The following is a 26,453-nucleotide window of genomic DNA, read 5'->3' on the forward strand; positions in this document are numbered from 1 at the left end:
AACAAACAGCGTTTTCCTTCATATATTAAAAACGTGTAGAATTATTTGTATGTTGATGGCCATTCAAATTTAAATTCTTCCTCAACGGGCGTTCGAAAATATGACAAAATATCTACTTACCGCTCGGAAATACAAAGATTGCGATGGTAACTAAAACCAGAATGGTGTAATTCATGGCGAATCGATCTTCTCTACAGAATCAAAGAACCTTGACAACCGTGACGACCTCTGACTCTGTTCGTGCTGACAGCGCCTCGTGAACAAAATGTGATCAAAATGAAAACACTCAATATTAAAATGAGTCCAACATAATAAATGTATACACAAATTTGAGTTTCCCGGATGGTTTGAGGGCTGTTTTCATTTGCTGTGGTGCATGTTTATCGCAGCCGTGTTGGGTTGGGAGGAAATAACACGAAATCGTTCTGGATCACAATGATTTTGAAAAATATTTTCTCAGTATTTTATTTCATATTTTAACACGACATCGTTCTAGATAACAATGATTTTGAAAAATATTTTCTCAGTCCTGAATTAGTGAGATAAATAAGTTGTAACGGCGTAACGAGTAATCTGAGAATCGGCGTGATAAGGATTTTTCACTTTTATTTTTGTTTTATTTCATTTCTTTTCTTGTCTAAAATTCCCTTTGTTTGGAAACTTTACTTTTCGCTTCTAACCAAATGGAATAAAAACCTTCATACGCGGATTTGTCGAACAAAAAACATTTTTTAGATTTTTTCATTGTCTTTGGGTCGGAGTCTACACTGGTTCGGTACTGTTTGGAAAACCCTAATACCAAAATTCGATTACTGTCTCAAACGTAATGATCACAATCAAGTCTTGTCTAAACTTCAAACGGACCAAGGGAGTTCACGATTTTTTTCAGCACTGATACTCTTTTGCGTGACGAGCCAACTCCCGTGAGTGCGCCTGTGAGGGAGGATGATACGGGCACGCGTCACGCGTGGCGATTGGGCGATTGCATCATACATTTCCTTCCGCAGGGCATTCGCGCGCATTGGCGCGAAAATCACGCAAGCTGAAGAAAATTGCGCCAAGCAAACCCAAGAACTAGTTGCTGCTGGCTGCTTAGAAGAAGGCCTTCCAGACGGTGGGAGAATTGTGAACAAGTTTTCATGTACTGGATTACGAAATAAGACTGATTTGTAAACCTGTCATGTTTAATTTCCCTGCAATTTCTTGATTGACGGCCTTTTTTTCTGTCTGCGGCTGTGTTGTTTTGACTCTGTATTTTAAAACAAGGCACGGCTTTTCAGTCCAGCGAGTGACAAGGTTTTTTTCTTTCTGATTCTCATCCATCCAACTTCCATCGTCTGCCATTTTGAAAAGTCAAATGATCAAACTGCGAAATCTGATTGGTTGAGTCCAGATACATTTGGCGATCTACCTGCGAACTGGGGCGATTTGAATCGCCGATATTTGACAAGCTAGATATAAACAATTTCGATCGCCGATCGCTGCGATTAACGAGATCGCCGTCGTAGGAGGGAGCACACTAGTCCACTAGACGATTTTCGGTTATCGGGTTGTCGTTGAAATCCATAGCAATGTTTCTTTCTTTGTAGCCACCATTTTCTAAAAGTTTCAAACTTATTTTTTGTCTTATTAAATCAAGTGTTACGCATGACCCAAGAAACAGCAACTTAATTTGGCTGCTCAAAATTAACGAAAACGCCAAGTAAGCGGAACTGGTTTGGTGACCGAAGTCAGTGAAATGTTAGCCTGCGTAGCAGTCGTTTCCGTTTCCTTCAAGCTAAGCGGGGCAATAGCGCGAGGGCATTGGGCAAAAAGGAGCAAAAAAGTAGGAGCGGGGGGAAGGGGCTTGTTGGCTTGTTTTAGTTTCTTACCAAGTACGGCAGGAAACGTCAAATTTGGTGTTCAGTGGGTGGGAAACATCGGACCTTAAGCAGCGACGAGGACGACCGCAACGAGAAAGTTATTGTCATCCTCTGCAAAACAACGACGTTATCTCCTGGATAATGCGGCCACATTACACAAACTAAATGAGTAAAAATCATCGCGAAATCATTCATTATTTTTAATTCCCATTGTCGTTGACGTCGTCGTCGTTTAAGGCCACGCATAACTGTCCATGTAGTGCGCGCGCACTAATTTCAATTACGCGTCATTTATGAACTCATTGTTTCGTCAATTTAATTTTTTTTTAAAAAAACGGAAAACAAAATGGCACCAATAGATAGCCCGCGGCATTCAGATATTTGGCTCAAAGGAAAACACACTCCCCAACCGCCTCATTATCGTAAGAGCGGTTTAGATCCTTGTAAAGTCCTTGAACCCAAAAGAAAAACTCTACAATCTCTGGAAGCGGAGCGAATCATGACTGTTTTCCAAGACGCTGTGAAACGGATGGAAATAACAACGGTCCTGCCAAGCGTACTGAAATCCTTGCCTCGGTTTTCCGTCATTTTAGGCCAAGAATTGTTTGCTCACATGGAAGGCCATTTACGATTGCAGAAGATGTATAAGGACATTACCGCTGAACTGGATACAATTTTGGAACAGGAAAAAGATCAAGGATCTGAAGAATGTGCAGGAATTAAGATTGTCTTTCCTGAAGAGCTACAAAGGAAGGATGTTCTTAATCACAAAGCAGCAATGGTATCACAGGGAATAAAGAACTCTTTAAGAGATATGCTGCGCTATTTTAAGAAGAATCCGAAATCGATTGAAACTATTTTGGGTGAGTATTGGTTTTTGATACCTTTAGCAGTGCACGGTAGGCCGGATAAATGACTCGTGTAAGAATGACGAATGGAAACTGCAAAATCGCACCACTATAACTATTTATTGATTTCATTTATAAAGGCGTCATTTTATGATCAAAAAGTATAGACCATACAAAACTGCCGTAGATATGTTTTTTACAATAACATGGAAAATGTGCGAGCGGAATTGACTTTATTTTCCTTTGGAAAAGCGCGCGCGTTACATCTGAGGTCAATTAATTTTTATTGTGTATACTCTTATAGAGAATAGCGCGGGAGTTTTAACAGTAATTGAAAAAAATATTTATTTGTTTATTTATTTATTTAAAGAACAATAGGCCTCGCAATCCCTTACAAGGTTCTCCCACTAGCCAACCAACCACAGCAAAAAAGACCTAACTCACAACCGTAAACAACTTAAAAACAAGTACTGATAGAATTTACAAAAATTGCGACTGAAGACATTTTAATCTACTGAATATTAAAATAAAATATTCATATGCAGGGCAAATGCATAAAAAAGGTAAGCTTACAAGAGCAAACAGAAAAGATACTAGCTAGTATGGCGACATTTGGGACAGATAAGTTTGTATGATCTAATATGTCGTCGCCATGAAGACTGAAAGTGACGTTCAGATTTGACTACGAGTACAAGAATGAGTACGAGTACGACTTTTCAAATCTAGTTTGCGTGGTTTAGATAACTGCTTGTCACGTCAATTTTGTCTCGAGGGTCTTCTTAGCTGCTGGTAAACAACGGGAAGGAGCGAAAGTTGTTTGAATGTCGTGGCTTATTTGAAATTTGAAAGTTGTACTCGTACTCAGCTGATCTGAAGGTGAAAAGGAAAAACTCGTCTGTCTTACAGTTGAGAATTAGAACTCATCTTCAGTCAAGAATTATAACTCATAGAACCTCATGCAAAAATGGCTAACATTTTAATATTCTTTTGTTTGGATTCCAATTAGCCTTACTAACCTCGTTCTTGAGCTCAAAAATCAAAAGAACATTTTACCTTGAACGAGGCTAGTGAGGCTAATCTGAATGCATACAAAAGAGTATTAAAATGTCAGCCATTTTTGGATAGGTTTTATCGTTTGGAAAAGTATCAGGTAAAATTCAAACCATTTGACTGTTTGATTAAGATCAGCTATCGTATAATGCTCCGAAAAGAATTTTCCCATACGTTTGGTAGTCATCTGTTGTAACATATTTGGTTACCAAGGCTGTGTCGCGCACCCATCACAACCTTGTCCTAAGTTGTGACGACTCAAGACCGTGTCTGGCCACTTCAGCGTTTTATACCATGTTGTGTGAATTGCCGAAAGCAGAATAGCGTTTTCGTGTGGCATGCAGCTCCTTTGCTTTCCCATCTGAGGTGATATCTACTCGAAATTCGTTTGATAAGAGTCACTCTAATCAAATGAATTTCGAGCAGATAAAACACAGTAAGTTCAATCACTGGTTCTGGTTCGATGCCCAACTCTTGTCGGCTTTCAATGCGGCGTTTGAACTGGCGGTCAACATACCGAGATACTTACAGACAGCTTTGGTGTTTCTGTAAGTAAAGGAAATCGCACGACCTTGAGTATAATGTAATCGTGATAAATAAGTATATCTGTGATGCTTAAAAAGTTCTCGAAATTGTACAAGCCTGTAGGCTTTGGAAGGTCGACTGAGTGATTGCTATTGTCCTGTAATAATGTAATCTTCTTGTGTTGGTAGGCGCTGAACTGAAGCGGGACAAGGAACACGCCGTCTTAATAGAGTCGCTTACGTCACTAACTAATATCATGAGAGAGAAGTTGCTGACGACACCTTTTGAGCAACAAGAGAAGAAGTCGTATTTGGCGGATGTGATTAAGAGAGAGAAGAAAACGAATGCTACTAAGGAGAAGCTTGAACTCAAGTACAATGCAGCTGTTAAGACCAAGGAAGATGAGGTAGGTATCACTTTTTATTACACGTGCACCCATTTTGAAATCACAAGTGATCCGTGCAATCTGATTGGCTCTCCCAAATCGCACTATTTTTTTCTCTATAAATGAAAATGAAATAACAAAAATGAAATTTTAATATTGACAATAAAACTGTGTGATTTCAAAATAGGTGTTAAAAGTGACAATTGAACTTCGTGTCGTGCAATTTTGGTCTCAAATCATACATGTGATTTCAAATCTATCTCGCGCTGCACGCTCGTTCGATTTTGAAATCACACGTATGATTTCAGACCAAATTGCACTCCACTCAGTTCAATTACCATTATAAATCATCTCCACATACAGTCGTTCTTATGTGACGCTAGGCAGGAAGGAGATAGGTGCTGTCAGGCGACAGCCTAATCCTTGGCAGCCGAGCGTGTAGAGAGATCAGGAACTTGTACTTGATGTGATCACGATCCTTTTTAATGCATTTGAAAACACGTGACTTTTTTTCACTAAAACGTTTCACCTATGAAGGGAATTTATCACTTGTATGATGTAGGATCCATCCAATCCTTTCATTATTCTTAATCACATACCAAATTCAAATTCATTATTATGGAGTGTTTGCCTACTCTAAGTGTAGTTATAATGATAATGATGATGATGACGATAATAATAAGTTAATTAAACAGTGCTTGATCCCGAGAACTAGGTATTGCAAGTCTGGCGCCCCAACCACAAAACCACGCCGCCTCCAACAAATATAGAAACAGTTTAAAAGAAATGTCGTACCATTACATCATCTTCGATGTCATCAAAATTTCTCTCTGCTTCCTTTCTCTTTCTCTCCCATCCCTCTTCCCCCCCAAAACAACAACAACAACAACAAAAACAACAAACAAACAAAACGGCAAACGAACGACCGAAAAAAGGGGTTCAAAACAAAATCTGAGAGAAATTAAGTGTGGGTGAAATTAAGTACTGTATCCGCTACATTTTTGATTTTTCAATTTCTTTCTACGTAAATTACACATCACTATCATCATCATCACTTGTTCATCGCTTGTTGATGGTTTTGTTTGTAGATCGCTAAGCGAGACGCTGTCATCGTTCAACTACAAAATGAATTACAACTGTTAGAGAAAATTACCCTCGAGCAACAACAAAGAACTTTAACAGAAGCGTTCAAGCAAACATCACACGAGACTAAAGCTTCGAAGGCGAAGATGGACAAATTTTACGAGGACAGATTCGCGTGCAGAAAGCAGATTCAGGAGGACAGAGTCAATCACCGAGCAAGCGAAACTCACTTACGAAAGGTTTGATACCACAATGAAATGAAAATCTCAGTGTCCAGGTCCATTGTGCAGTTAATATTGGATATTTTAATTGCACTGGTGTAAAAGGGAGAGGTATATTTATCGGATAAATCGAATTTAGATTAAATTCCTTTTTGCGCAGAGTATAGGTGGTTTGCATTACCGCCATGTTGGTGTACAAAACAAAAGAAAATTTGTTCTCATAATTTGCATAAAAGTGGAAGTTTACTCCCAGAGTAGAAAAATCTTATTGTTCCTGTACACCAACATGGCCAGCATGACGTCACATGCAAACCATAAATTGTATTTGTCAAAAAAAAAAAAAAAATAATAATAATAAATAAATTAAAGCTCTAAATAAACTCTATTTTGTCTTTTTACAGACCGCACGGCACATGAGTGCAACGCAAAAGAAAAATGTTATTCAGGCCCGTAGCAAGGGGAGGGGCAGGGGGGGCTTGAGCCCCCCCAGAATTTCTGGAAGCCGGTTACAAAACAGTTTGCCAAAAAATAAATAATTAAACCAAATTAATGTGCCGCAATCAGTCTTAAACTCTGACGCTGCAAATGCCTTTTCACAGTCCTTTAAAAATGTGTTTACTACCTTTCAGTTTCCTTCGCTAACAGTTTGTTTTTATAAACAACAACAACAACAACAACAACAAAGGTACTCCTACCTTGTGAATCGGAAATGAAAACCAAAATGGATCGACATCAACCAATCTTAAGCCCTAAAAGCTGTTAAAATGAACTACTTGTTTTCTAAGACATCCGCTCATTCATAGCAATACAAATGCCTTTAGATCTCCTTAGTGTGCGCGTTGTCGAAAGACACACAAATATGTCCTCTCAAGAGCCAGAGAAAAAATTCTCCCATAGTCGGATTCTTACTGCCCGGTTGAAGCCAAATTATAAAAGGGACAGAAAAATTTGTCGTCGTTTGTTTACGTCCTCCTTCAAACGAGAAATTAGGAAACTTCACATGGTAGTCCACGTAAAAGAAACGGCAAAAAAGATGTACTAAAAAGTGTGCAAGTGTGCAGGTGCAAAGTTATTGTTTTACTTACTAAATCTACTTTTTTTTCTGTTTATGTTCTCGTTGCATCTTAAACTCCCTAATCAGTCTGTTTTTTGGGGGTGACGGGGGGGGGGGGGGTAGTTTTGTTTAACCATTTTGCTGAGCCCCCTCAGTTGTTTTAAAGGTGCAACAGGTGTGATCACATGCTCATACTTAGCATTGGCACTCAGTGGTTCATTTTGGTGGAAAGACATAAGCTGTCTCAGAAATTCGGATTAAATTGTAAAGAAAAACTAGCGTTTGCTTTAGCGGAAGGTTACCTTAACTTTTGTAATACCGAAAAATAATTTATTTTGTTTTTGGATGGGCAAAGGCGTAGTCATCAAAAGTGCGAAAAAAGGTCAGCTACATTTTCGGAAAGCCAAGAGTAGCTGGTAAATTCGGGAAATTTAATTCTGTTCGTAAACTTTTCGACAATTTCAATTTTCAACTAAAGAATCCAAACAGATCAACTATGTCAGCCTACACAAATTTGCCTTTTAAAAGGCCATAAATGATGTGGGAATGCAGTTAACAACATTTTGACTATTTTCCTTTCCTTTTAATATCAAACTGTGTCGTACTGTGTCAAACTGTGTCAGCCTTTACAAATTTGCCTTTTAAAGGGCCATAAATGATGTGGGAATGCAAGAAACAACATTTTAACTATTTTGTCTTAATATTCTCGTTGGGTAGCCCTAAAGTACATCAAACAGATCCTTTGCAGCTAACGGTATAGTACAAAATCCACCATGCTAGGACGCAAGCTACGCACAGGGACATCCAAAACAAAGCGACTTCATCCAGTCAAATTTGAATTTTGTTTGTTTTGGATATCTCAGTGCGTGACTTGCGTCCTGGCCAGCACGGTGGATTTTGTACCATGTGACCGTAAGCTGCAAAGGGTCCATTGAATTAATCCCGTAAAGCACCATGAATGGGACTTTGGATCGCGTTCGTTTGTTCTGGTCTTACAAATTTAAATTTCCTGTTACCCTTTTTTTCAACGTCGTTTCAGGGAAAAAAAAGGAAGAAATAAAACCCTGCCGATGGTAGACATTCTTATATTCATCTTCTAAATTATGATTAATTGTTTCTGATTACTAGCGAAAATTCAAGATGGCTACCGAGGTTTACAATTGGGTGCAGAAGTATGATGCAGACTTGGACAACAGGCAGGTTAGTAAATTGGCCCACGGAGGCGTGTTTACTCTTCAGGTGATGTTGCGAACGTGTCACACTCCTTTCAGGTTGTTACAGTTTTCGTGATTCCACGAAATCTAAAAAGTCACTTTTTGAGGCACAGATATACCATGATTAAAGAAGACTTTACTCTCGCAAAAGATTTCAAGGAGTACCCACCTTACCCCCTCCCAGTTTGTTGTTGATCCGTCAGGGGATCATATCCGAGTAACGGCACCGGTGAAGTCTCACCATGAAGTTGAAAGCTTTCAAACAGCACGTTCCCGTGACATTGTTTGCTGTGCTGTTTAATGCGAATCTTTATAAAATGTACAGAGTCTAAACTCGAATAACATCGAACAAGGGGAGTTTTTCTTCTGAGTATGGGGATGACACCTTAAGGCCCGTTTAAACGGTTTTCATTTAACCAAAATTCGTTCAACAAAAGTTCAACGGATGTTGGGTAAATGTTGGATGAGCGGAGTGTTCAAACGGTTTCAACACAATTCAACATTTTTAAGAACAAAGAAAATGTTGAAGCGATGTTGGATGAAAGTTTAAACTAATTTAAATTTGATTCAACACGCTCTCAACGATCTTTTAACATTTTTTTACATTTTCAACAATGTTGAATGACCTGTTCAAGCGCCCCCAACATTTGGTTCAACAAAGTGTTGAACGCATGTTGAAGCAAATGTTGAAACCGTTTAAACGGGACTTTAAAGAATAGCAGTTTAAATAAAACCTATTGCACAGTTGACGTTTTGTTTTATATTTTTACTTTTTAAAATGACAAAAATGAGTACTTTGCCAATAAAATTTCCCTTTCACTCAATTTACAGGACGAATACGATCTGTACACACGCATGTACGAGGCGGATAAAGCTGAACTCTCTCAACTTCAAGCTCGGTTTGAAATCTTGGAAAAGCAATACAAGGCTATCATGGAGGAACGAAGACTCATTGAAGAAGAAAAGGCGAGAAAGCTGAAAGAAGAAAAACAACAGAACGAAGCTGCTACGGCGATACAAGCTGCCTGGCGAGGGTATCAGTTCAGAAAACTCATGCGCAAGAAAGGAAAAAAGGGAAAGAAAACAGGAAAGAAAGAAAAAGATAAAAAGTGATTTGGACGCGCAGAAAAGATGATCAGTAAACATTTTTGTATTTTTTTTATAATTTTTATTAAATCACGACACCGCTGTTCAAATAACTTGGTGATGCTAAATATATTCTGTACGTGAAACAGCGACAATCAAAGAACAACACAAACAAAATTTTTTTGTTTACGTTCACTTGACTTATTGTGCAATAGAAAAATCTCTAACATCGAGAAGAAGTAATCTTTTATGTTATGCGGTTTGGACTTTATTCAAATAAGGAAAATTCACAAGTACGTACAGAATAAAAGTGACAAATCTATCTCAAATATATAGATAAACATTTACTCAAGATTAAAAACTACGTGCCAATTGAAACAACCTCGTCCCCAGGACTTTTCCCAATTTACAAGGGAAAAGCCCAGAGAGTGAGGCTGCGTGGGGAAAAAATGCCTTATTCGTCAGTACACCTTGCATAGGGACCTTCAGATTTTACTACAGACAAGATTGAGTACGAGTACGACTTTTCAAATCCAGTTTGCGTGGTTTAGATAACCGCTTGTCACACCAATCTTGTTTCTAGGGTATCCTTATCAGGGGCACCCAACGACAGTTTTCTCTCAAATCCTTTGAAACGCAATTTTAGGCTATCTGGAGTGCATTTAAAGCTCTGTTTGTTCATTTCAGGCTGCACTATAATATTTTTATCTGTTCGGTCATTCTAGGGGAACTTGAGTCTTTTCGAAATTATTAAGGCATTTCTGTCCATTTCCCGAAAACCTTAGGTCTTACTTCCTTTCCGAAAATCTCAGCTGACCTTTCTTCGGTACCCCAAACCACATTTTTATCAATCCGAAAACACTAGGCCTTAAATTTCCCATATCGCGAACGTTCAAGGTGAAAATTCCCTTTATAAAATTGTAGGGGATTAAAGGCCTTCCGAACAGATAATTGACCGAAACGATCCGTTGGGTGCCCCTGTCCTTATCTGCTGGTAAACAATGGGAAGGAGCGAGAATTCTGGGGATGTGACTGATTTGAAATTTGAAAGTTGTACTCCATCACGTACTTGTAGTCCAAATCTGAAGGTCCCTAAAACTCACTGAGAAAGGACGAATAGTTGATGACAGAAATCATTCAGGAATTATAAATTAAATAAATTTGAGGGCAGGCTGTTCCACATTACTGCACCACTATAACTGTGACAAAATTGGTGCCAAGCTGTGGGAGCTATAAGCTGCAAGATTGTTTACGGACTCTCTCAGAGATTTTTAGGGTTGAGAAATAGGGAGCTTATTTTCTTGGGTGTATGACCATGTAAAGATTTAAAGACCAATGTTATGGCTTTTTGCGTTAATTTGTCATTTCTGGTAGCCATAACCCTTTCGCGAGCCAGCCTTCTTAAAAATATGAGTTTCTTGAAGATACTCGGTGTGCGATATCGAAGTCAGAAACTAATACGTCGGCGCCTATCCCTCAAAATATATATCAGCAGAGATTTGCAGTTTCTTTCGGAGTTTTACAATGACTAAAGAATTGGTTTTTACGTTATACACGCACGACCCCAGAACACTATTGTGTACAAATACCATTTTTTTTTTGCCATTTCAGAAATACCTCAAGCCATGTCCACCTATTTTAATGGCCTTAGCTCCCACGCGTCTCCTGTAGCTCAGTGGCAGAGCATCTGACCTAGTAATCGGAAGGTCATGGGTTTTACTACTGTTCTGTTTAAGGTTTAATTACTCAGTTCCTGTAGGTTCCGAGTATACCTGTATTAGTGACTGGATGATACATCACTCTCACGATATTTTGTTTAAATATGACGGGTTCACATTTGCTGCATTCGGTTAAACAATTGTCAGTCGAAGAAAAATAGCAATTTATTAAGTGAAGCCACTGACAGCTGTTGTGAGCAACTGTCCTGGTTTTTCCAGTTTCACACCACCTCAGTTGCAATAATTTATGAACTGGCTCGACCACGCCCCTCACACCCCTGTACTGTAGCTCACCTAAAAACGGACACGACAGAATGAATTGCAGCGATTATTCGTTGTATGGTTAAGGTACTGACAGTGTTCTGTCACTGCCTTGTTATTTCAAATACACAATTCTCCCAAACACCCAGCCTGTGGTCATTCGCCTATATAATGCATGCATTAGTAAAGTTTGGACTTACCAAGGGTAGATGGTTACAAAATGTTTAAACGAACAGGCGAAAGGGAAAGAGCAAAAAAGGATTTTTTCAAAACCTTCTTTACCATAAACGATAGTTTGAAAATAAAAATACAAAACTTTATTAAAAATTTGGGCTACCCTACTGAAAGATGGCATATTGGATTGTTTCATTGCTAGGAATCAATTGTCCTGATAATCCATTAAGTAATCCGCTCAGAAAGAATCGAAACGTTTCACTAAACATCTTTTCAATTGTTTCAGCTGGCTAGTGCCAGTCCCTCTCTTTGATGTAATTGAACCACTCTCTTTATATCAGACAAGTCTATTTAAATCCGATCTGTGCTCTAAGATAAGTGTTAGTAGCCAATGCAGACGTATAAATTTGTTTCAACTTTGATCAGACTGAGTTGATTGTTAAAAAGTGGAAATTCACAGTAATAATAAATGTATTCTTAAAATATAGTGAACATTTTTAAAATTAGCAGCGATTTATTGTCACCCGTATTTTGAGACTACCCCTTCTCAAATGCCAAGGGAACCAGCTCTAGAACTGATTCGTTACTTGATACAGGAAATTAGTAGGTTGGTTCAATGACGTCACGAGGAGGAAATATGAAAATAAATATGGAAATATTTTAGAACATAATAGGGGAAAACAGGAAGATTTCACTTGGAAGCCACGCCGGATGACAATATTCTTTCCAAAATTGCCACCAGTTTGTGCATTTTCGAAACGTTCCTTCTTCATGGATCGAATGACTCAGCAATGCCTTTTTCCTTCTAAAAAAAGTGTCAGCATTGGATATTATCCTTACTTATCGTATAGACTGAATAGTTGATACTACAGATATTTCATTTTAAGGAATGGAATCACAAGACTTGCCCGATATGAATTTTTACTATTTTTTATTATTATTACTCTTTTTTCTCGATTCATACCGTAGGAAGTCATTAACTAAAAGCCATTAACTTAATTAACTTAAGTGATACAGGATCAGTGTTATTCATTTATCATCTGCATAAACCTAATGGAATCATAACTTACTTATGAACAGCGATACATTTTCAAATGCGTAACTAAGGATTTAACCCCCTACTGAGTATTTGGACTCCAACTCCAACGTGTTTGACACTAAAAGAAGCCAAACTAATTATACAAGAAGAAACTGAAGGCAGTGTTAAGGTATGAGATCGGGTTAGGTTAAGGATAAGGCGTGTTTTAAAATTCATATCCCATTACTGTTGTTGGACTAGTTTTATCACAGAAAATTATACATTTTATTGAATACAAAAAGCTAAAGTGGGGCCTTCAGTAGCAGCTCCATATGTGCTAACCTAACCCTTAGAGAGGTGTCCACTGTAAAGTGAGCTTAGTTACAACCTACAACATAATGACCTTTTTGTTTACCTTTTTAGATCAACTGAAGCCATTAGTAACCTACCACTAACAATTTTAAAGGGCATTCTTTATTTAATTTGTGGCTTTCAAAGAGTTAAACTTCAGTCCAGTTTTTGTTGACCATGAGGATTTTTGTTACCTCAGTGGAAGCCATAAAGGTGTTTGTTTTTACAGCTGTCGCCATAATTCGTTTGGCCACCTGTCAAAACTCTCAGGGTGTTTAGCATGCTAAAAGCCATCTTCTAATTTAAGCAACAATTGTTTTTTCCGTTGAAAAAAAAAATGCTTCTCTATTCAGTATGTTCATGGTTATTAATCAAGCAATTCAAAATCAAATGAGCTAAAATCTTAGTATTGAACTCACTGTAGTTTGCATGCGAAAGCAACTCCTCTCAAAGCGCCGATCGATGGTTGCCTCTGAATTCGAATATAGGACTTTGGTTCTAATTATCTTTAAAGGAAGTGGTATTTTGCACGAAAAAGTTAAAAACTTGTCTTAAAGAGAAAATTTTATATTATAAGTTGTCAACCCTAATTTTGGGAAGAGTATTCGTGGATGAAATCGACGGGAGACAGTAAATTGTCTTCAAGATAACTTAACTAACTTGGTCTGCTCTCATTAATTGGCTAGGTTCATGATGTGCAAACTCGCACGGACAGCAGCCGCCTACTCCTTTAATTTGAATTACTCAGGTTAAAAAAATTCGAAGCAGTTGGATAGTGTGCAGTTACGATACAGTTTCGCCAAATTTTAAACTTGAGGAAGTACTTCGAATTCCCTTTTTATACATCACAGACTCAAGTCCAAGTTAGAGTAGAGCATCAGTTTCCTCAAGCAACGACCGCAGCTTGTTAAAATCGCGCGTACTTGAATAATTAATTGGCAGCTTTACAAGTTTCCATCTTTTCAGCGTTTCAATAAACATTCAATGACGCAATTAAATTTTGTAATAAAAACTCCATAATCTCATTCCATGAAAAATTTTGTAATCCTTTAGTCTTGCTAACCAGAAGGCAAAAAAAAAAAAAAAAAAAAAAAAAATCGCCTTTAATCTAGTATGGCCTCCCTCGAAGACGTTGCACTTTTATGTCTTCTGTCAACTCGACTGAACCAGTATGATTAAAAACAAACTTTCTGTTTTTCGGGCTTCTCAGGGACTCTGATATCCGGCTCATCAATGATTTCACATTTCAACCTCGAAAAAAGCCATAAACCAGATTTTTTTCAAATTTAATACACAAGAGGTATAGGTTTCAGACAATATCAAACACACAGTGTTCCTTCTTCTCTGTTTGTCGGTTCCGTACGTATATATCAAATCTTGGCATTATAAGAAATCAGTCGAATTCGGAGTGTGACAGCTAATAGACAATACAACCGATCGATCTCTCCCGTGTTGAGACCGCATACAGCAAATTTTGTAAGCGTGATCTCGCTTTGTAAGGGTTTTAGGGTCCACGTAGTTTCTAATTTCATATGGAATTATTTACAATTTATCTTGCAGGAAAATGGCTACAGGAACTCTCCATCTTATGTTGTTGGGAGTTTTTTTATTGTTTCTCCTCATTAGTCTCACAGCTTCTGAAAGCTGCGTAAAAATGAAAGACCAACATTTGAGTAAGTAGAAAGAGTTTGCCATTTGCTAGTTTTATGCTGTAAGTCTGATGTAAGTCAGATGGAATATTGTGCTTTTTTTTAAGCGACAATAGCAACATAAACCATTCGCAAAAAGCGGCTAAGTGATTCGTCTCATGTATGAGTGTAATAACTTTATCACCAGGTTTGTTGGGACTGAGGATAAAACTCGTTAGTAGGACCATCCAAATTTCAAAGCCATTTGAATGCCAGAGATGGTGTTTTTATTGTGGGCCTCTAACAGTTTACTCCCTCCAAGAAATCTTTAAGTTTAGCTATTAATTTTAAAATGAAATCTCTTGAGCAGTACTTTACTTTGTCACTGTTTTATACTGTTTACAAGGCTGCTATGGCTTTAATTTATACCCCGTTGATGAAATTCTAAAGTATGCTATTTAAGTGAATGTTTGTAGCACCTAGGTAGCGTAACGTTTCTTTTTGTATTGTTTGGTGAGCGTTCAATGCGTCATGACTTTAACTGAGTTGTATATCCTTTTGGAAAAGTTTTAACATTTGCTTTGAAATAGGTTAATATATCAAGCATGCTAAACATCATCATCATCGTCATTATCATCATCATTAAATGATAAATGGAATGGCGACTTGGATAAAGTGAAAATAATGAAAAAGCGTTCTCAAGTCGAATAACTCGGAAAAAGAATTTTCCGAGGCCCCCTACGGGAATCGAACCCATGACCTTCCTGATACCGGTTGGACGCTCTAACCACTGAGCTATGGGAGACTCATGGTGAGCGAGGCCATATACTAGGTTCTTATGGGTGGCACATGTCCTGCTATACTGCAAGGCTCATAAGAACCCATAAGAACCTAGTATATGGCCTCGCTCACCATGAGTCTCCCATAGCTCAGTGGTTAGAGCGTCCAACAGGTATCAGGAAGGTCATGGGTTCGGTTCCCGTTGGGGGCCTCGGAAAATTCTTTTTCCGAGTTATTCGACTTGAGAACGCTTCTTCATTATTTTCATCATTGTTATTCTCATTTTCTTTACCTCCTAGCTCTTACTGCCCCTTCTTTGACGATCACAGCAGTTGAGTTCCCGGATGAAAGCGTCTTACCAATCGGCTCTAACGTAACGATCTCGTGTGTCAGCAACTTTTCGAAGCTAGATTATGGAAACCATTTCAATGCCCAGCCATATTGGATACAGGTATACCACAATGATAACTACGAAAAGGATTGTGGCGGTGGTGACGAAAATGCTGAGGATTCAAAAGTATGCGCGGTTTTCATCCAAAATGCCACAAAGAAGCATTCTGGGACTTTCGCTTGCTGGTCTTATAACCAAATGATCTGTACAGTGGCTACAATCAACTTGGTGTTTAGAGGTGAATGACATGTATGTTCTCGCACATTTTCATTCCAACTGATAAAATGCATTCACGTGTTCGAAAAATATACTAGAATCGAAACTGTTCAAACAATTATTGTCAATTATCAGAAAAGTTAGAGTTGAATATTGTTTTGCTTGATGTCTATTATTTGTTTTGATTTTAGAACCGACACCACCAAGATTTACAGTGAACCCTCCTCGCCAAATGTATGTTTCCGCCGGAAGTAAGATTAATATGAGTTGTGAAGCGTTTGGTGTTCCCCTTCCTCTGCTCACATGGTACAAAGATGGGTCACCTGTGGCCGCGGAGAGAACCACAGGGATGAAAGGAGCCACGGTGCTAACTCTCGACTCCATGACGTCTGCCCATCAGGGAGAATACTGGTGTAAGGCAAGAAACTCAGCAGGCGGAAATACGTCCTCTAGGACAATTTTAACTTTGGCGCAAAGTAAGTTCTTACTTTCCTTTTCGTTTGTTCAAAGTCACCACCTTGGGCCTTTGGGATTTACACAGTTTCCCTGCTTAACTTCGAAAGACATCAGTTGTGCTTTCATTAACACCAAGAGAACTATATGGCATTACTGGTGTCGACTGGTTTATGAAGTTGAATACTCTTTTCCTCTGAAACGCGAAGAAATAAATACAGATGCACTACTTACTCGTCTGTAAAAAGAAGAGCTAACACTTTCCCGAAGACATAAACAACAGAGCTAACTTCCTCCTCCTTTATTTGCAGAGCCAGCCATCTCGTTTCATCCGAAAAACGTTTTCGTGTACTTGGAAGAAAATTTTACCATGATTTCCTTTCTGTGCAAGGCCACTGGAAAGCCAACTCCTGTGATTGGCTGGTTAAAGGACAACTCCACGAAAGCTAATGGCACTGTCATTCAAACTGGTGGCTTCTCGTCACTCATTCTTGTGTTGGCGGCAAAAGTAAAAAATCCGACAAAGTACAGCTGCGTTGCGAAGAATTCAGTTGGGAAGGCTTATTCCAAAGAAGGAGCGCTGGAGATTCTTACACATAAACGACGCCCGGGTGCGAACGGTATTTGAGCATGCGCTATTTGAATTTATTTCATTCCCTTTATGGCAACCACATTGACATTTAGCAAAGAATTAGTTAATTTAAAATTGTTCTGGTAAATCAGTTGTCAGGCACCAAGCCCCATGGGAAATATTATCTCGAAGGAGGCACTGCTGTCCATAGAAGGCAGGTTATGAATACACAAAGGTTTTGATTTTTGATTGGAAAACAGAACGAAATTATGGGCTTATCCCAAGGTCACACCAAAACCGCTCTATCCCTTCATCCATCTATATATACATATCCATTTATACCTCCAGGTTCCCAAGGTGCTCATTGTTCTATGTCCAAGCCTGACTACATTTTCGACTCTCGTTCTTACTCAATTACTTCTACAGGTGATGATTCAAAATCCAGTGACGTTTCCAAGTTCCTGTGGGTCTCAGTTTCCATTGCATCCTTGTTACTTGTTGTGGTGGTGATTTTGATATTTGTGATACAAAACAAGCGCAGGAAAACTGATGTTGATGTCAACAGAGAGGTAAGAATACGTTTGCATGAGAATCGTGGGCCAATGGTTAGACGTTGGTTTCTCTTATTTTGTTTGCGGAAGAAGAAATTGTTCATTGAAAATTCTTTCGTGTGATTGCGTTATTTGCAGTCGATACTTTGTCCCTATTCATTTCAAACCTTGTTTACTTTTCTGTAGCTAGTTCAAAGCCTATTCAGTTTTGGTGGGAAAAGGTTGAAAAACCCTGTTCATCCTAACCAGTCCTTATAAGCCTTTTTTCGTTTTCGCCATGAGTAGGTAAATTGCCAAAAAACTGCTACGACCCGATCAGTAGGCTAACTATAACGTACTCTCCAATCTGCAGATGAACGGAGGACATCAATTTGCACACCGTCGAATTCAAGAAGACACAATGGGCCAGCAGTCGAGAAACAAAAAGACATGCGCAGCTCCATGTTTCAAGATGACGAATATGGCAGTGGAAAACGGATTGTACATGCAAAACGCATTCTAAGGAAAAAAGTAATGAGCTTTTGCTCAGAAGATCGCAGCGAAATGAGACTGATTAACAGAAGCTCGAGTGAACTAAAACAGAGCTCGGAGAGTCAGGCGTTCAGGGCCCAGTTGCTCGAAGCATGGTTAGTGCTAACCCGGGTTAAATACCATGACAACCTATAGGTATTAATACCTCTTAACCAATGGTTAGCGCTGTCCATGCTTCGAGCAACTCAGCCCAGACTGTCATGTGTTTAGGAAAGGTGGCAGGCGAAGAAAAATATTGCAGACCCATCCGTACAAGAACATCGGTCGCCAGTTCCTTATTGCTGATGGCTCATTAATAATATGAACGTCTTAAAAACAAGGCTTTTGTCAAGCTATAAGCCTCTATGAATAAGTTAAAATTAAAAGAGCAATTACTTACAGTCGAGAATGCGGCGACTGACAAAAAACGTCGTCTCTTGTGACCATAACTTAACAGTCAATTAGGCAATTTGGGTAACGGCTAACGAATATATTTTCCATTAAATAGGCAATTTTTGGTAGCATTTGGTTATTAATAAAACTTATAAATGTTCAAAAACCAACTGACTTCTAAATTCCAATTCGATCTGGAAAGTGTCTCCAATTAGTGCTCTGCGCTGAAGACATTGACACGTATTTATTATATTTATTTTATTATCTGCGAGGATAGATTCCTCCCACCCCCACTCGCTAATACTTTCCGTATTCTAAATAGGGTTAAATTTCAGTACAGCCGTAAGTACTGAATAAATAAATTGCACTCACATCCAATCGAAGACATATATTTCTATAGGCTGACCGCTATTGACTTAGACGTGGCTGACATACAGTGAAAGTGATCCCATGAATTATAAATTCCACCCAAGAACAACCCAAAATGACGAAATCAAGCTGAAGGAATACAATAAACAGGAACATGATATCAGATGATCCACCACGTTTTTCGTCCACACAAGCTTTTCATCCATCGCGATCGTCTTTAATATTACTTCTTTCATCTTTCAGAAAAGCTACAAGAAACCTATATGCGAGATATTGTTGCCTAAAACTTTTACTAGTGGATTCCCTTTCCCCTCGTTTTTCTTGTCAATAATTTTTAAAGCTCCATGAACCTAATCGGCTTCCCCAGTAACGTGACAGGAAGGAAGTCGTAAGACACTAGGAAGTGTTTATTAAAAAGCGTTTATGAGGATGCAAGCCAAAAGCATTTACTAGTGTTGCAGGAGCAAAACTGTGTGCTCAGGTAAGAAAAAAATCAAGGAAAATGTTACAACTTTTAAGTTAAAACAAGTTTAATCGAACATCTGCTAATAGTCACATCCCTGAAACCGTCAGCTCCGAGCGACCATGTTTTGTTGTCCCGACAGCGCTAAAGCTTTCACAGAAGACGTTGTATTGAAACTATCCTGTCACATTCTCCTACCCACAGCGACCGTTTCGATTCGTTTTTCCCGATCACTAATGCATTCACCAGTTACTCATACTAAGGATGCGTTCGATTGACCCTACTCTGAAATAGAAATACATACAATAATGTCAAGAAATCCCTGCTAAGACGTTTTTGAAATTTACTGCATGGAGTACAAAATGGCTCTTAAATCATGTTAAATTACCATGTGTCAGCCAAAGTCTGCGGAAATGTCTTCCCCAAATTTAATTAAAAAGAGGAATCTCACAGCCATTCTGCTTATTCTAATTCCGGAATACAGTCACTCAAACGCAACCTAAAACTCCCCCAGAGCAATTAACTTTGCAGACCGGCGCGGTTTCACAAAGGCATGTTTATTTTGTCTTCAGACTGAACCTTCCTATGATGTCCACTATAACAACAACCTATTTTACTACTGACAAAGTCCTTGGTATCTTATCCCAACTGCTGATCTGATTCATCAGTTTTATAACACTTTGAGACTTTCCTTACAAAGTTTGTCGGTTTAAGAATATGTATAACGTAAACTATATCTTGTTCAGATTATAACAACATCCCGGAACTTTTTGCAGAATATTGTCGTTGTAGAAAGATTCGACACGCAAACGTTTTGTATAAATAAATATGAGTCAGTTTCCGCTTCTAAATTGTATAGTTAAAGCGGCTACCATTTAGTTGAATCATTTATTACTAACAAATATGTCCATGACGAGGATTGCTATAAACAACATCGAGAGCTGTAAGGAGTGAGCTAGCGAGATTGGGAGGATTTCCGCCTTTTCATTAATCGCTATATTCAACTTCTTGGTTTATTTTGTAATGTGTGTGATCCTGCTTTGAGACGGTAGTACCTTTATAAATCGCTCAGTTTATTCAGTTTTTACTCGTTTGCAACCAGTTTCTTCCTTTTTCACAATAGGGTTAGGGTTTAAAATCTGCTTTAAATTAATTTTCATTAATTCATGAAGAAGTTCCTCTGTGTTTAGTGACGAATACTACTAACGACATGAATAAGCCGAAAGAAGTTCATTAAGCAGGTAATCTAGCAGGTGATCATTCTAGTCAGATATTCCGGCCTTTGTTCTTCAATTTAACCAGTTTATTTTCTTTTCAGGTAAATCAGGCGAGATAGAAGATAACCAAGCATGCTTTTGCTGCTCACGAGTTTAGTGTTTCTTTTCTTCGATTCAAGAAGAGCTGTTTACGCCTTCTGTCAACCAGCTGAATTGCAACACATATGTATGTAAAACTAAACAAAAGTTCGCACGTAAAGGACTCTCCATAAGGACTTAATATTGATTAGGTTCTAATGAAAGATAAAGTTTCTTAATTTATAAGGGCGCACAATACAGTTATCCCATAGCACTTTACACAACATCGGACGACAATGAACTTCAGCGCATGTCTTATCTCATCTACGTAACCTGACGAATTATTTTAATCAGTCCTCTTAGCGTTTTAGTATGTTTTAAATCCCTGATGAACATTAAAGGTATATTATATTATTCAGTTTTGATCAGTCGATGTGATGTAAGATTTTCCCGACTTGATTTATGTAAATGTAAACTAGCAATAGCCAGGAATGTATATTTAAAAGAAAAGACGACCTGCCCTGAGAGATGATACTGCGACTACTGTGTCTACGCCAATCTGAGTCTGAGGTACTGATACAGTCAACTCTCGCCTTGTGGACACCTCGCTATCACGGACACCCCGGTAATACGGACAGCAGCTAAATCCCCGCGCGGAAAAAGTAAACTACAGACGTTTGACTGAAATAAATTCCCGCTATTACTGACTCTTGCTATTAAGGATACTAACCCACGGTCCCAGGGGTGTCCGCAATAAAGGAATTTGACTGTAGAGGTTTGCTAGTACAGAAAATTAATTTTCGTTTGTTTTTTTCTTTCTTGCACTCCACTGAGAGGAGTCAGTTCTTGTCAAACCAGAAGAGTCCTTTTTCCAGTCTATGGGCAAGCAATGTGACTGAACTGAACTGAACTCAAAATGTTTCATTTAGTTCTGAAGCTTAGAAGTGAAATTCGAACATAGGACAGAATTTACCAAACTATGGAGACTTATTCTCCTTCCCTCGCAATTAATACTCTTGAAATTCCCGGAGGAAAATGTCCTTTCTGTTGACTTCAATATAACAATCGTTATTCGTTATTCACATGAAACAACAATAAAATTTCTTACGTTGTGTAAACAGGAGCTAAGTTTTTTTTTGTTGCTATTTTAAGGGGAATTTTTGGCATTTGAGGCTAAAAAGCCAGGGAGGTGGCGGGGGTGGTCTAACTCCCAAGGGAATAGTCGCAAAGATGGCCAACTCAGTGTATTAGAGTTTTTGGGTGAGTACTTTAATCTCTAAACTATGGGGACTCAGCGTCATTAACAATGGCTGTTTGCTTTTTTTATTATGACAGATCCTTATTCTCCTTCCCTCGCAATTAATACTCTTGAATTCCCGGAGGAAAATGTCCTTCCTGTTGGCTACAATATAACAATCGTTTGCACCAGCAACGCTTCAAGCAAGAATTTTGGAACGGTTTACCTTGGCCAGCCGTTCTGGATAACGTTTTATTTCAATGACGCAGCTCAGGCTATTAAAGAGTGTGGAGGCCGTGATGGGAATGTTGATAGCGAAGACAGCAAAGTGTGCAAGTACTCCATCCAAAATGCTACAAAGAACGATTCCGGAAATTACACCTGTTGGGCTCACAATCAAATAACCTGCACAGAAGCCACACTGAGCTTGGATTTCAGAGGTAATTCCCGCCAAAACAGGCTTAGCACTTCATGCTTATTGTGTTAATAAACGGATCACGAACACTCACACAATGCTGCTGGAGAATATTTTCGTAATGTTCTGAGTGACCCTAATAATAATAATAATAATAATAATAATAATAATAATAATAATAATAATAATAATAATAATAATAATAATAATTTTTTTTTAATTTTTTTTACAATTATAATAATCTTTATTAACATATTCCAAGCTACTTACAAGTTAAAAGTTCTAATTCACATTAACATATTCCAAGCTATTTACAAGTAAAGGAAAAAACAAAAGTCAATAATAACAATAATAATAATAATAATAATAATAATAATAATAACAATAATAATAGTAATAATAATAATAATAATAATAATTTCTTATTTTTATTTTTTAATAATTTAAAATGGAATGATAACTTTATTATTTACTTTATTACTTACAATAATAATAATAATAATAATAATAATAATAATAATAATAATAATAATAATAATAATAATAATACCCTCTCCCGCGCCCCCTGTGGGTTAGGAGGAGTAGACGACTGATTACGATATAATGTAACGGTTTGTGATAAAACAGTACCACTATACTATAATTTAATATACAGCACCATCTCCGCCAAGCTTCATGGTTTATCCACCTAAAGAGATGAACATTTCCGCCGGAAGTAAAGTGAGCATGAGTTGTGAGGCGTCAGGTATTCCACGGCCAGTGGTCCAATGGTATAAAGATGGGTTTCCTATGCCTAGGGAGAACACTGCGGGAATGCTAGGAATCTCGACAGTAACTATTGGGTCCTTCACGACAGCAGACCAAGGGAAGTACTGGTGTGAAGCAAGAAGCACAGAGGGTTGGAATAGATCCTCTAGCACAAGATTGAGCTTAAAGAGCAGTAAGTCATTTTATTCCTGGCTTTCTTTGTAATTTCTTTTAATTTTCTCTCTTATAAATTGCTGAGAAAAAGGGTTAGTTGATGTAAAACTGATTGGCCGTTAAAAGAGCTGAAACCGTTTCAACTCCTTTCATTTAAAATTATTGAAATTCAACCTAGTTCCTAGTCGGCTTTTCCCTTGAGGATTGGGCAAGAGAAACGACCTGGGAACGAGGTTGATTGAAATTGACAAGGTCCCTCTCTGAGTACTTAGTTGGAGGTCTTAATAATGTAGCTGCTCTTTGCCAGGATCCGTATGTCCAGAAATGCACGCTAATGAGATTCATGAACTGTATGATAGACATCACAAGGTGTCCCCTAACCTAAATTCTCACTAAATCACACATAATTCTAAAAACATGAGTCATATGAAACGACAAAAAGGCCTGTTTTATATAAAGTACCCAAATTCAGCGTTAGGTGCATTTCTGGACATAAGTGGAGGATCCGGTCATACATGTTAAAGTTGCTTTCTGTTCCGAGTGGCTGATGCAACAAGGCCACGATGGATGAGATTCCTTTCTTAGAGGGTGAGACTAATACAGGATTTATACCAAACTTACCGGCATTCAATCCAGCATAGAGTAGTTATGTTATTTTCTTAACATACAATTTCAGAAACCACACAGTAAGTGTAGCAGCTGAGTCAGTGAGAACAGTGTGTCTTTTACCTTTCTTAAACAGATATGACAACTGACCTTTTAACTGACGAGATGTCGTTCTATCGCCACCCTGAAAGTGTTACTGCCTTCTCTGGTGATCAAGTGGTGTTCATGTGTGCTATCAAGTGTTCTTCAGTCATTAACATTACTTGGCTAAAAGATGGAATGATAAACGATGACGGAAAAGTGGAATCTTTTCTAGGAAAAGAAAACGTCTCATCCGTGCTTACGATTTACTCAGTTAAAAATGAAAACCATGGCAATTACTCTTGCCTGTCAACAAACGCCATCGGAAGAACAACCTCAAAGGAGGCAGTGCTCTTTATAACAGGCAAGTTCCATGATAAGACAATCAATTAAAGCAATTGACACACTCAGACATCAACCCACGGCCTGGCCAGTACCTTACGCATGCGCAAAGCCATATACTCACCCGGGCAGTGGCAGCCATGGACAGCTGTTTCGGCCTTGTTAGGTCTCATCAGCATGGCATAGTTCCGTGATGATGATAACGATAATGATGATCGCAAGCGATCAGATGAAAAAAGATTGGTCTTTGGTACAGTATGCACCCCTCGGTATTAATAACAATAGTAATTAAGGATGAACTAAGATTGTTGTTGTTGTCATTTTTAGGTGATACTTCAAAGTCAGCTCGTGTTTCCAAAATTGTTTGGATCGTACCAGTTATCACCGCAGCAGTAGTTACTGTGTTGGTAATTTTGATTTTCGCTATACATAAAAAGTTCAGGGGAACTGATTTGGAGCACAATCAAGAGGTAAGCATACATAGATTTTATTCTAATTTGACTGGCCTGGAAGTTCCAAAAATTGTTGAAACTACTTCAGGCCTGAATATCAGTTGAGAAACTGGCTGACAGTTACTAACCCTTTCAAATCATTTTTGTAACAGGTTAAAGAACTGCAGCAATTTCCACACTTTCACGTGCGTGAAAACAACATCAGCCAGCAGATCAGCAACACATACGTAGCCCCGCCTCATTTCCAGACAGCGAGCATGACAGTGGAAAGCAGAGAATGAATAAATGGCTTTAATTTTCCTTAAAAAAAAAAACCAAAAAAAAAAAAAAACAGTTGTATGTGGCATAAATATTGACCACTTTATCTGCTAGTTCCTAGTAAATTTATGCGTTTAATTTAAACTAACAATCCAGGACCGTCTTTGAGTTATATTTCATTTGACACCACAACGCTTGTTGTCACGGATTCCTTGTTTAGTCTGACGTCATCACGAACACAAGAAAGCTTCACATCTTAAAAGAAACCAGAGATTAAATCGTTTAAGGCCTAATTTCGTAAAGCATGGATACTATGACGAGAAAGGTTCTGATCACCCAGTTTTGTTTTAAATTTCCCAAAAAGGCGCCGCCTTTTTGACGTCGTAATGTTGTTCGCTTGTTCTGATATAAAATACTTTAATAAACCGCGACAACCAATATGGTGTCATAAAATACAAAATAAAGGAGAAAATTAAAACGCGAAAATAGAATAAAATAATTGTAATTCGGACTTAATTTCTAACGAATTAACGCGCATGAATTTAACAATGGAGGTTTTCTTAGTAGCTATATCTTTCCGTGTAGGCGTTTCCAAAAATAATGCAATTAGTGAGGTGCAGTGGTAAACAAACTTTCGATTGGGGGAACGGGGCTGGGGGCGGATTAGGCACATAGGATGTCTTCTGGTGGGATGCTAAAAGTCTATAAATAACTTTATATGCATCAGAACTGCTTCACCCGATTAAAACGTGGCTGACCAGTCGATCCTAATGAAAAGAGAAGATATTGTTCTCAGGATAACTGAAGGAAGTGTAATGTCGACAGACACGTGTTACTGGAATGTTGTGCTAATACGGTTATGTGTTATAAAGTATGTTCGAAATAATATATTCTTAGTAGAAAAGAGAATTTGCATGCCATGTTTTACTGTTTTAATCACGGCTAAAAACAAATAAGTGAAATCGCTCGTAACTAATCAGAATATTCAAATTCAGATAGATTGTTGGATTTATTTGCAAAAGGAATATTATCTGTGTTATTCCGTGTTCAAAAGGACATAAATGTTGCTCTAAAAACAGAATGAGTCACTTCCAAGTGTTTAATACAAGAGGATCCCGGTGTCCATTGTATTCTGAAAATAGTTTTGTTCCGCTGGATCATCGACTCCGGATTTCAATGATGGACTGTTTGGAATATTACCCCAGCTTTCTTTGTCACTACTATTGGAAGTCATTTTCTTCCATTTGCAGCATTAATTTTTTTAGTTGGACGGTGCTGGAATCGTATTGTAAATACAAAGGTAATTAATTAAATAATTCATGCAAAATAAATAAAATTGAAAAAATAAAAAGAGATCAGTGCAAGGCTTATTGATTTCTACCACTCCGGGTTCTCTGTACGACTTGAGATCATCAAGCGAAGCAAACAAACGATCAAGGCTCTAGCAACAAAACAAGTGATAATGAATAATGATGATGAGAATGATGATTATTCTAGAAAGTGACGCAGGCATAATCGGAAAAAAGAAATCCGAGTGCTCCTATCAGGAGTCGAACCTAAGACCTTCCGATTACTAGTTCGGATGCTCTACCACTGAGCTACAGGAGACTCGCGGGAGCTAAGGCCATTAAACTTGGTTCATGGGACAAACATCCTGCATACTGCTAGGAT

The 26,453-nt window shown here is 38.2% G+C and overlaps 4 protein-coding genes across 4 annotated transcripts in view; 3 read left to right on the plus strand and 1 right to left on the minus strand.

Moving 5' to 3' along the window:
• Positions 1–290, minus strand: part of LOC146486084 (uncharacterized) — a 7,362-nt gene extending 7,072 nt beyond the window's left edge. The window contains exon 1 of the mRNA XM_085098386.1: positions 121–290. Within this exon, the coding sequence (XP_084954512.1) occupies positions 121–175 (55 nt within the window). The 5' untranslated portion in view covers positions 176–290. The remainder of the gene's footprint in view (positions 1–120) is intronic.
• Positions 291–2,188: 1,898 nt separating this feature from the next.
• LOC146486085 (dynein regulatory complex subunit 10-like) lies at positions 2,189–9,689 on the plus strand. Its single transcript, XM_085098291.1, has 5 exons — positions 2,189–2,725; positions 4,474–4,691; positions 5,759–5,992; positions 8,157–8,228; positions 9,074–9,689. The coding sequence occupies exons 1-5, from the start codon at positions 2,209–2,211 to the stop codon at positions 9,353–9,355; spliced, it is 1,323 nt and encodes a 440-aa protein (XP_084954417.1). The 5' UTR covers positions 2,189–2,208; the 3' UTR covers positions 9,356–9,689.
• Positions 9,690–14,279: 4,590 nt separating this feature from the next.
• LOC146486086 (putative oxidoreductase PXDNL) lies at positions 14,280–18,457 on the plus strand. Its single transcript, XM_085098281.1, has 6 exons — positions 14,280–14,523; positions 15,558–15,887; positions 16,057–16,341; positions 16,630–16,938; positions 17,316–17,458; positions 17,793–18,457. The coding sequence occupies exons 1-6, from the start codon at positions 14,415–14,417 to the stop codon at positions 17,940–17,942; spliced, it is 1,326 nt and encodes a 441-aa protein (XP_084954407.1). The 5' UTR covers positions 14,280–14,414; the 3' UTR covers positions 17,943–18,457.
• A 579-nt stretch (positions 18,458–19,036) lies between these two features.
• LOC146486087 (protogenin A-like) lies at positions 19,037–26,137 on the plus strand. Its single transcript, XM_085098301.1, has 7 exons — positions 19,037–19,193; positions 20,494–20,618; positions 21,806–22,147; positions 22,778–23,062; positions 23,786–24,094; positions 24,400–24,542; positions 24,677–26,137. Exons 2-7 carry the CDS (start codon positions 20,525–20,527, stop codon positions 24,803–24,805), a joined length of 1,302 nt encoding a protein of 433 aa, XP_084954427.1. The 5' UTR covers positions 19,037–19,193; positions 20,494–20,524; the 3' UTR covers positions 24,806–26,137.
• The last annotated feature ends 316 nt before the right edge of the window (positions 26,138–26,453 follow it).

The sequence above is a fragment of the Pavona decussata genome, unplaced genomic scaffold (genome assembly GCF_977016875.1).
Source record: "Pavona decussata unplaced genomic scaffold, jaPavDecu1.1 SCAFFOLD_21, whole genome shotgun sequence".
Taxonomy (NCBI): domain Eukaryota; kingdom Metazoa; phylum Cnidaria; class Anthozoa; order Scleractinia; family Agariciidae; genus Pavona; species Pavona decussata.

Bases quoted from the DNA above. Each gene is read 5' to 3' on its own strand.
- LOC146486085 (XM_085098291.1), top strand. From the start codon at position 2,209: ATGGCACCAATAGATAGCCCGCGGCATTCAGATATTTGGCTCAAAGGA. The intron at 4,692-5,758 runs GTAGGTATCACT...TTTTGTTTGTAG, and splicing joins TTAAGACCAAGGAAGATGAG to ATCGCTAAGCGAGACGCTGT. The intron at 5,993-8,156 runs GTTTGATACCAC...TCTGATTACTAG, and splicing joins GCGAAACTCACTTACGAAAG to CGAAAATTCAAGATGGCTAC.
- LOC146486087 (XM_085098301.1), top strand. From the start codon at position 20,525: ATGCTTTTGCTGCTCACGAGTTTAGTGTTTCTTTTCTTCGATTCAAGA. The intron at 20,619-21,805 runs GTATGTAAAACT...TTATTATGACAG, and splicing joins AGCTGAATTGCAACACATAT to ATCCTTATTCTCCTTCCCTC. The intron at 23,063-23,785 runs GTAAGTCATTTT...TTTCTTAAACAG, and splicing joins AAGATTGAGCTTAAAGAGCA to ATATGACAACTGACCTTTTA.
- LOC146486086 (XM_085098281.1), top strand. From the start codon at position 14,415: ATGGCTACAGGAACTCTCCATCTTATGTTGTTGGGAGTTTTTTTATTG. The intron at 15,888-16,056 runs GTGAATGACATG...TTTTGATTTTAG, and splicing joins AATCAACTTGGTGTTTAGAG to AACCGACACCACCAAGATTT. The intron at 17,459-17,792 runs GTAAGAATACGT...TCCAATCTGCAG, and splicing joins ATGTTGATGTCAACAGAGAG to ATGAACGGAGGACATCAATT.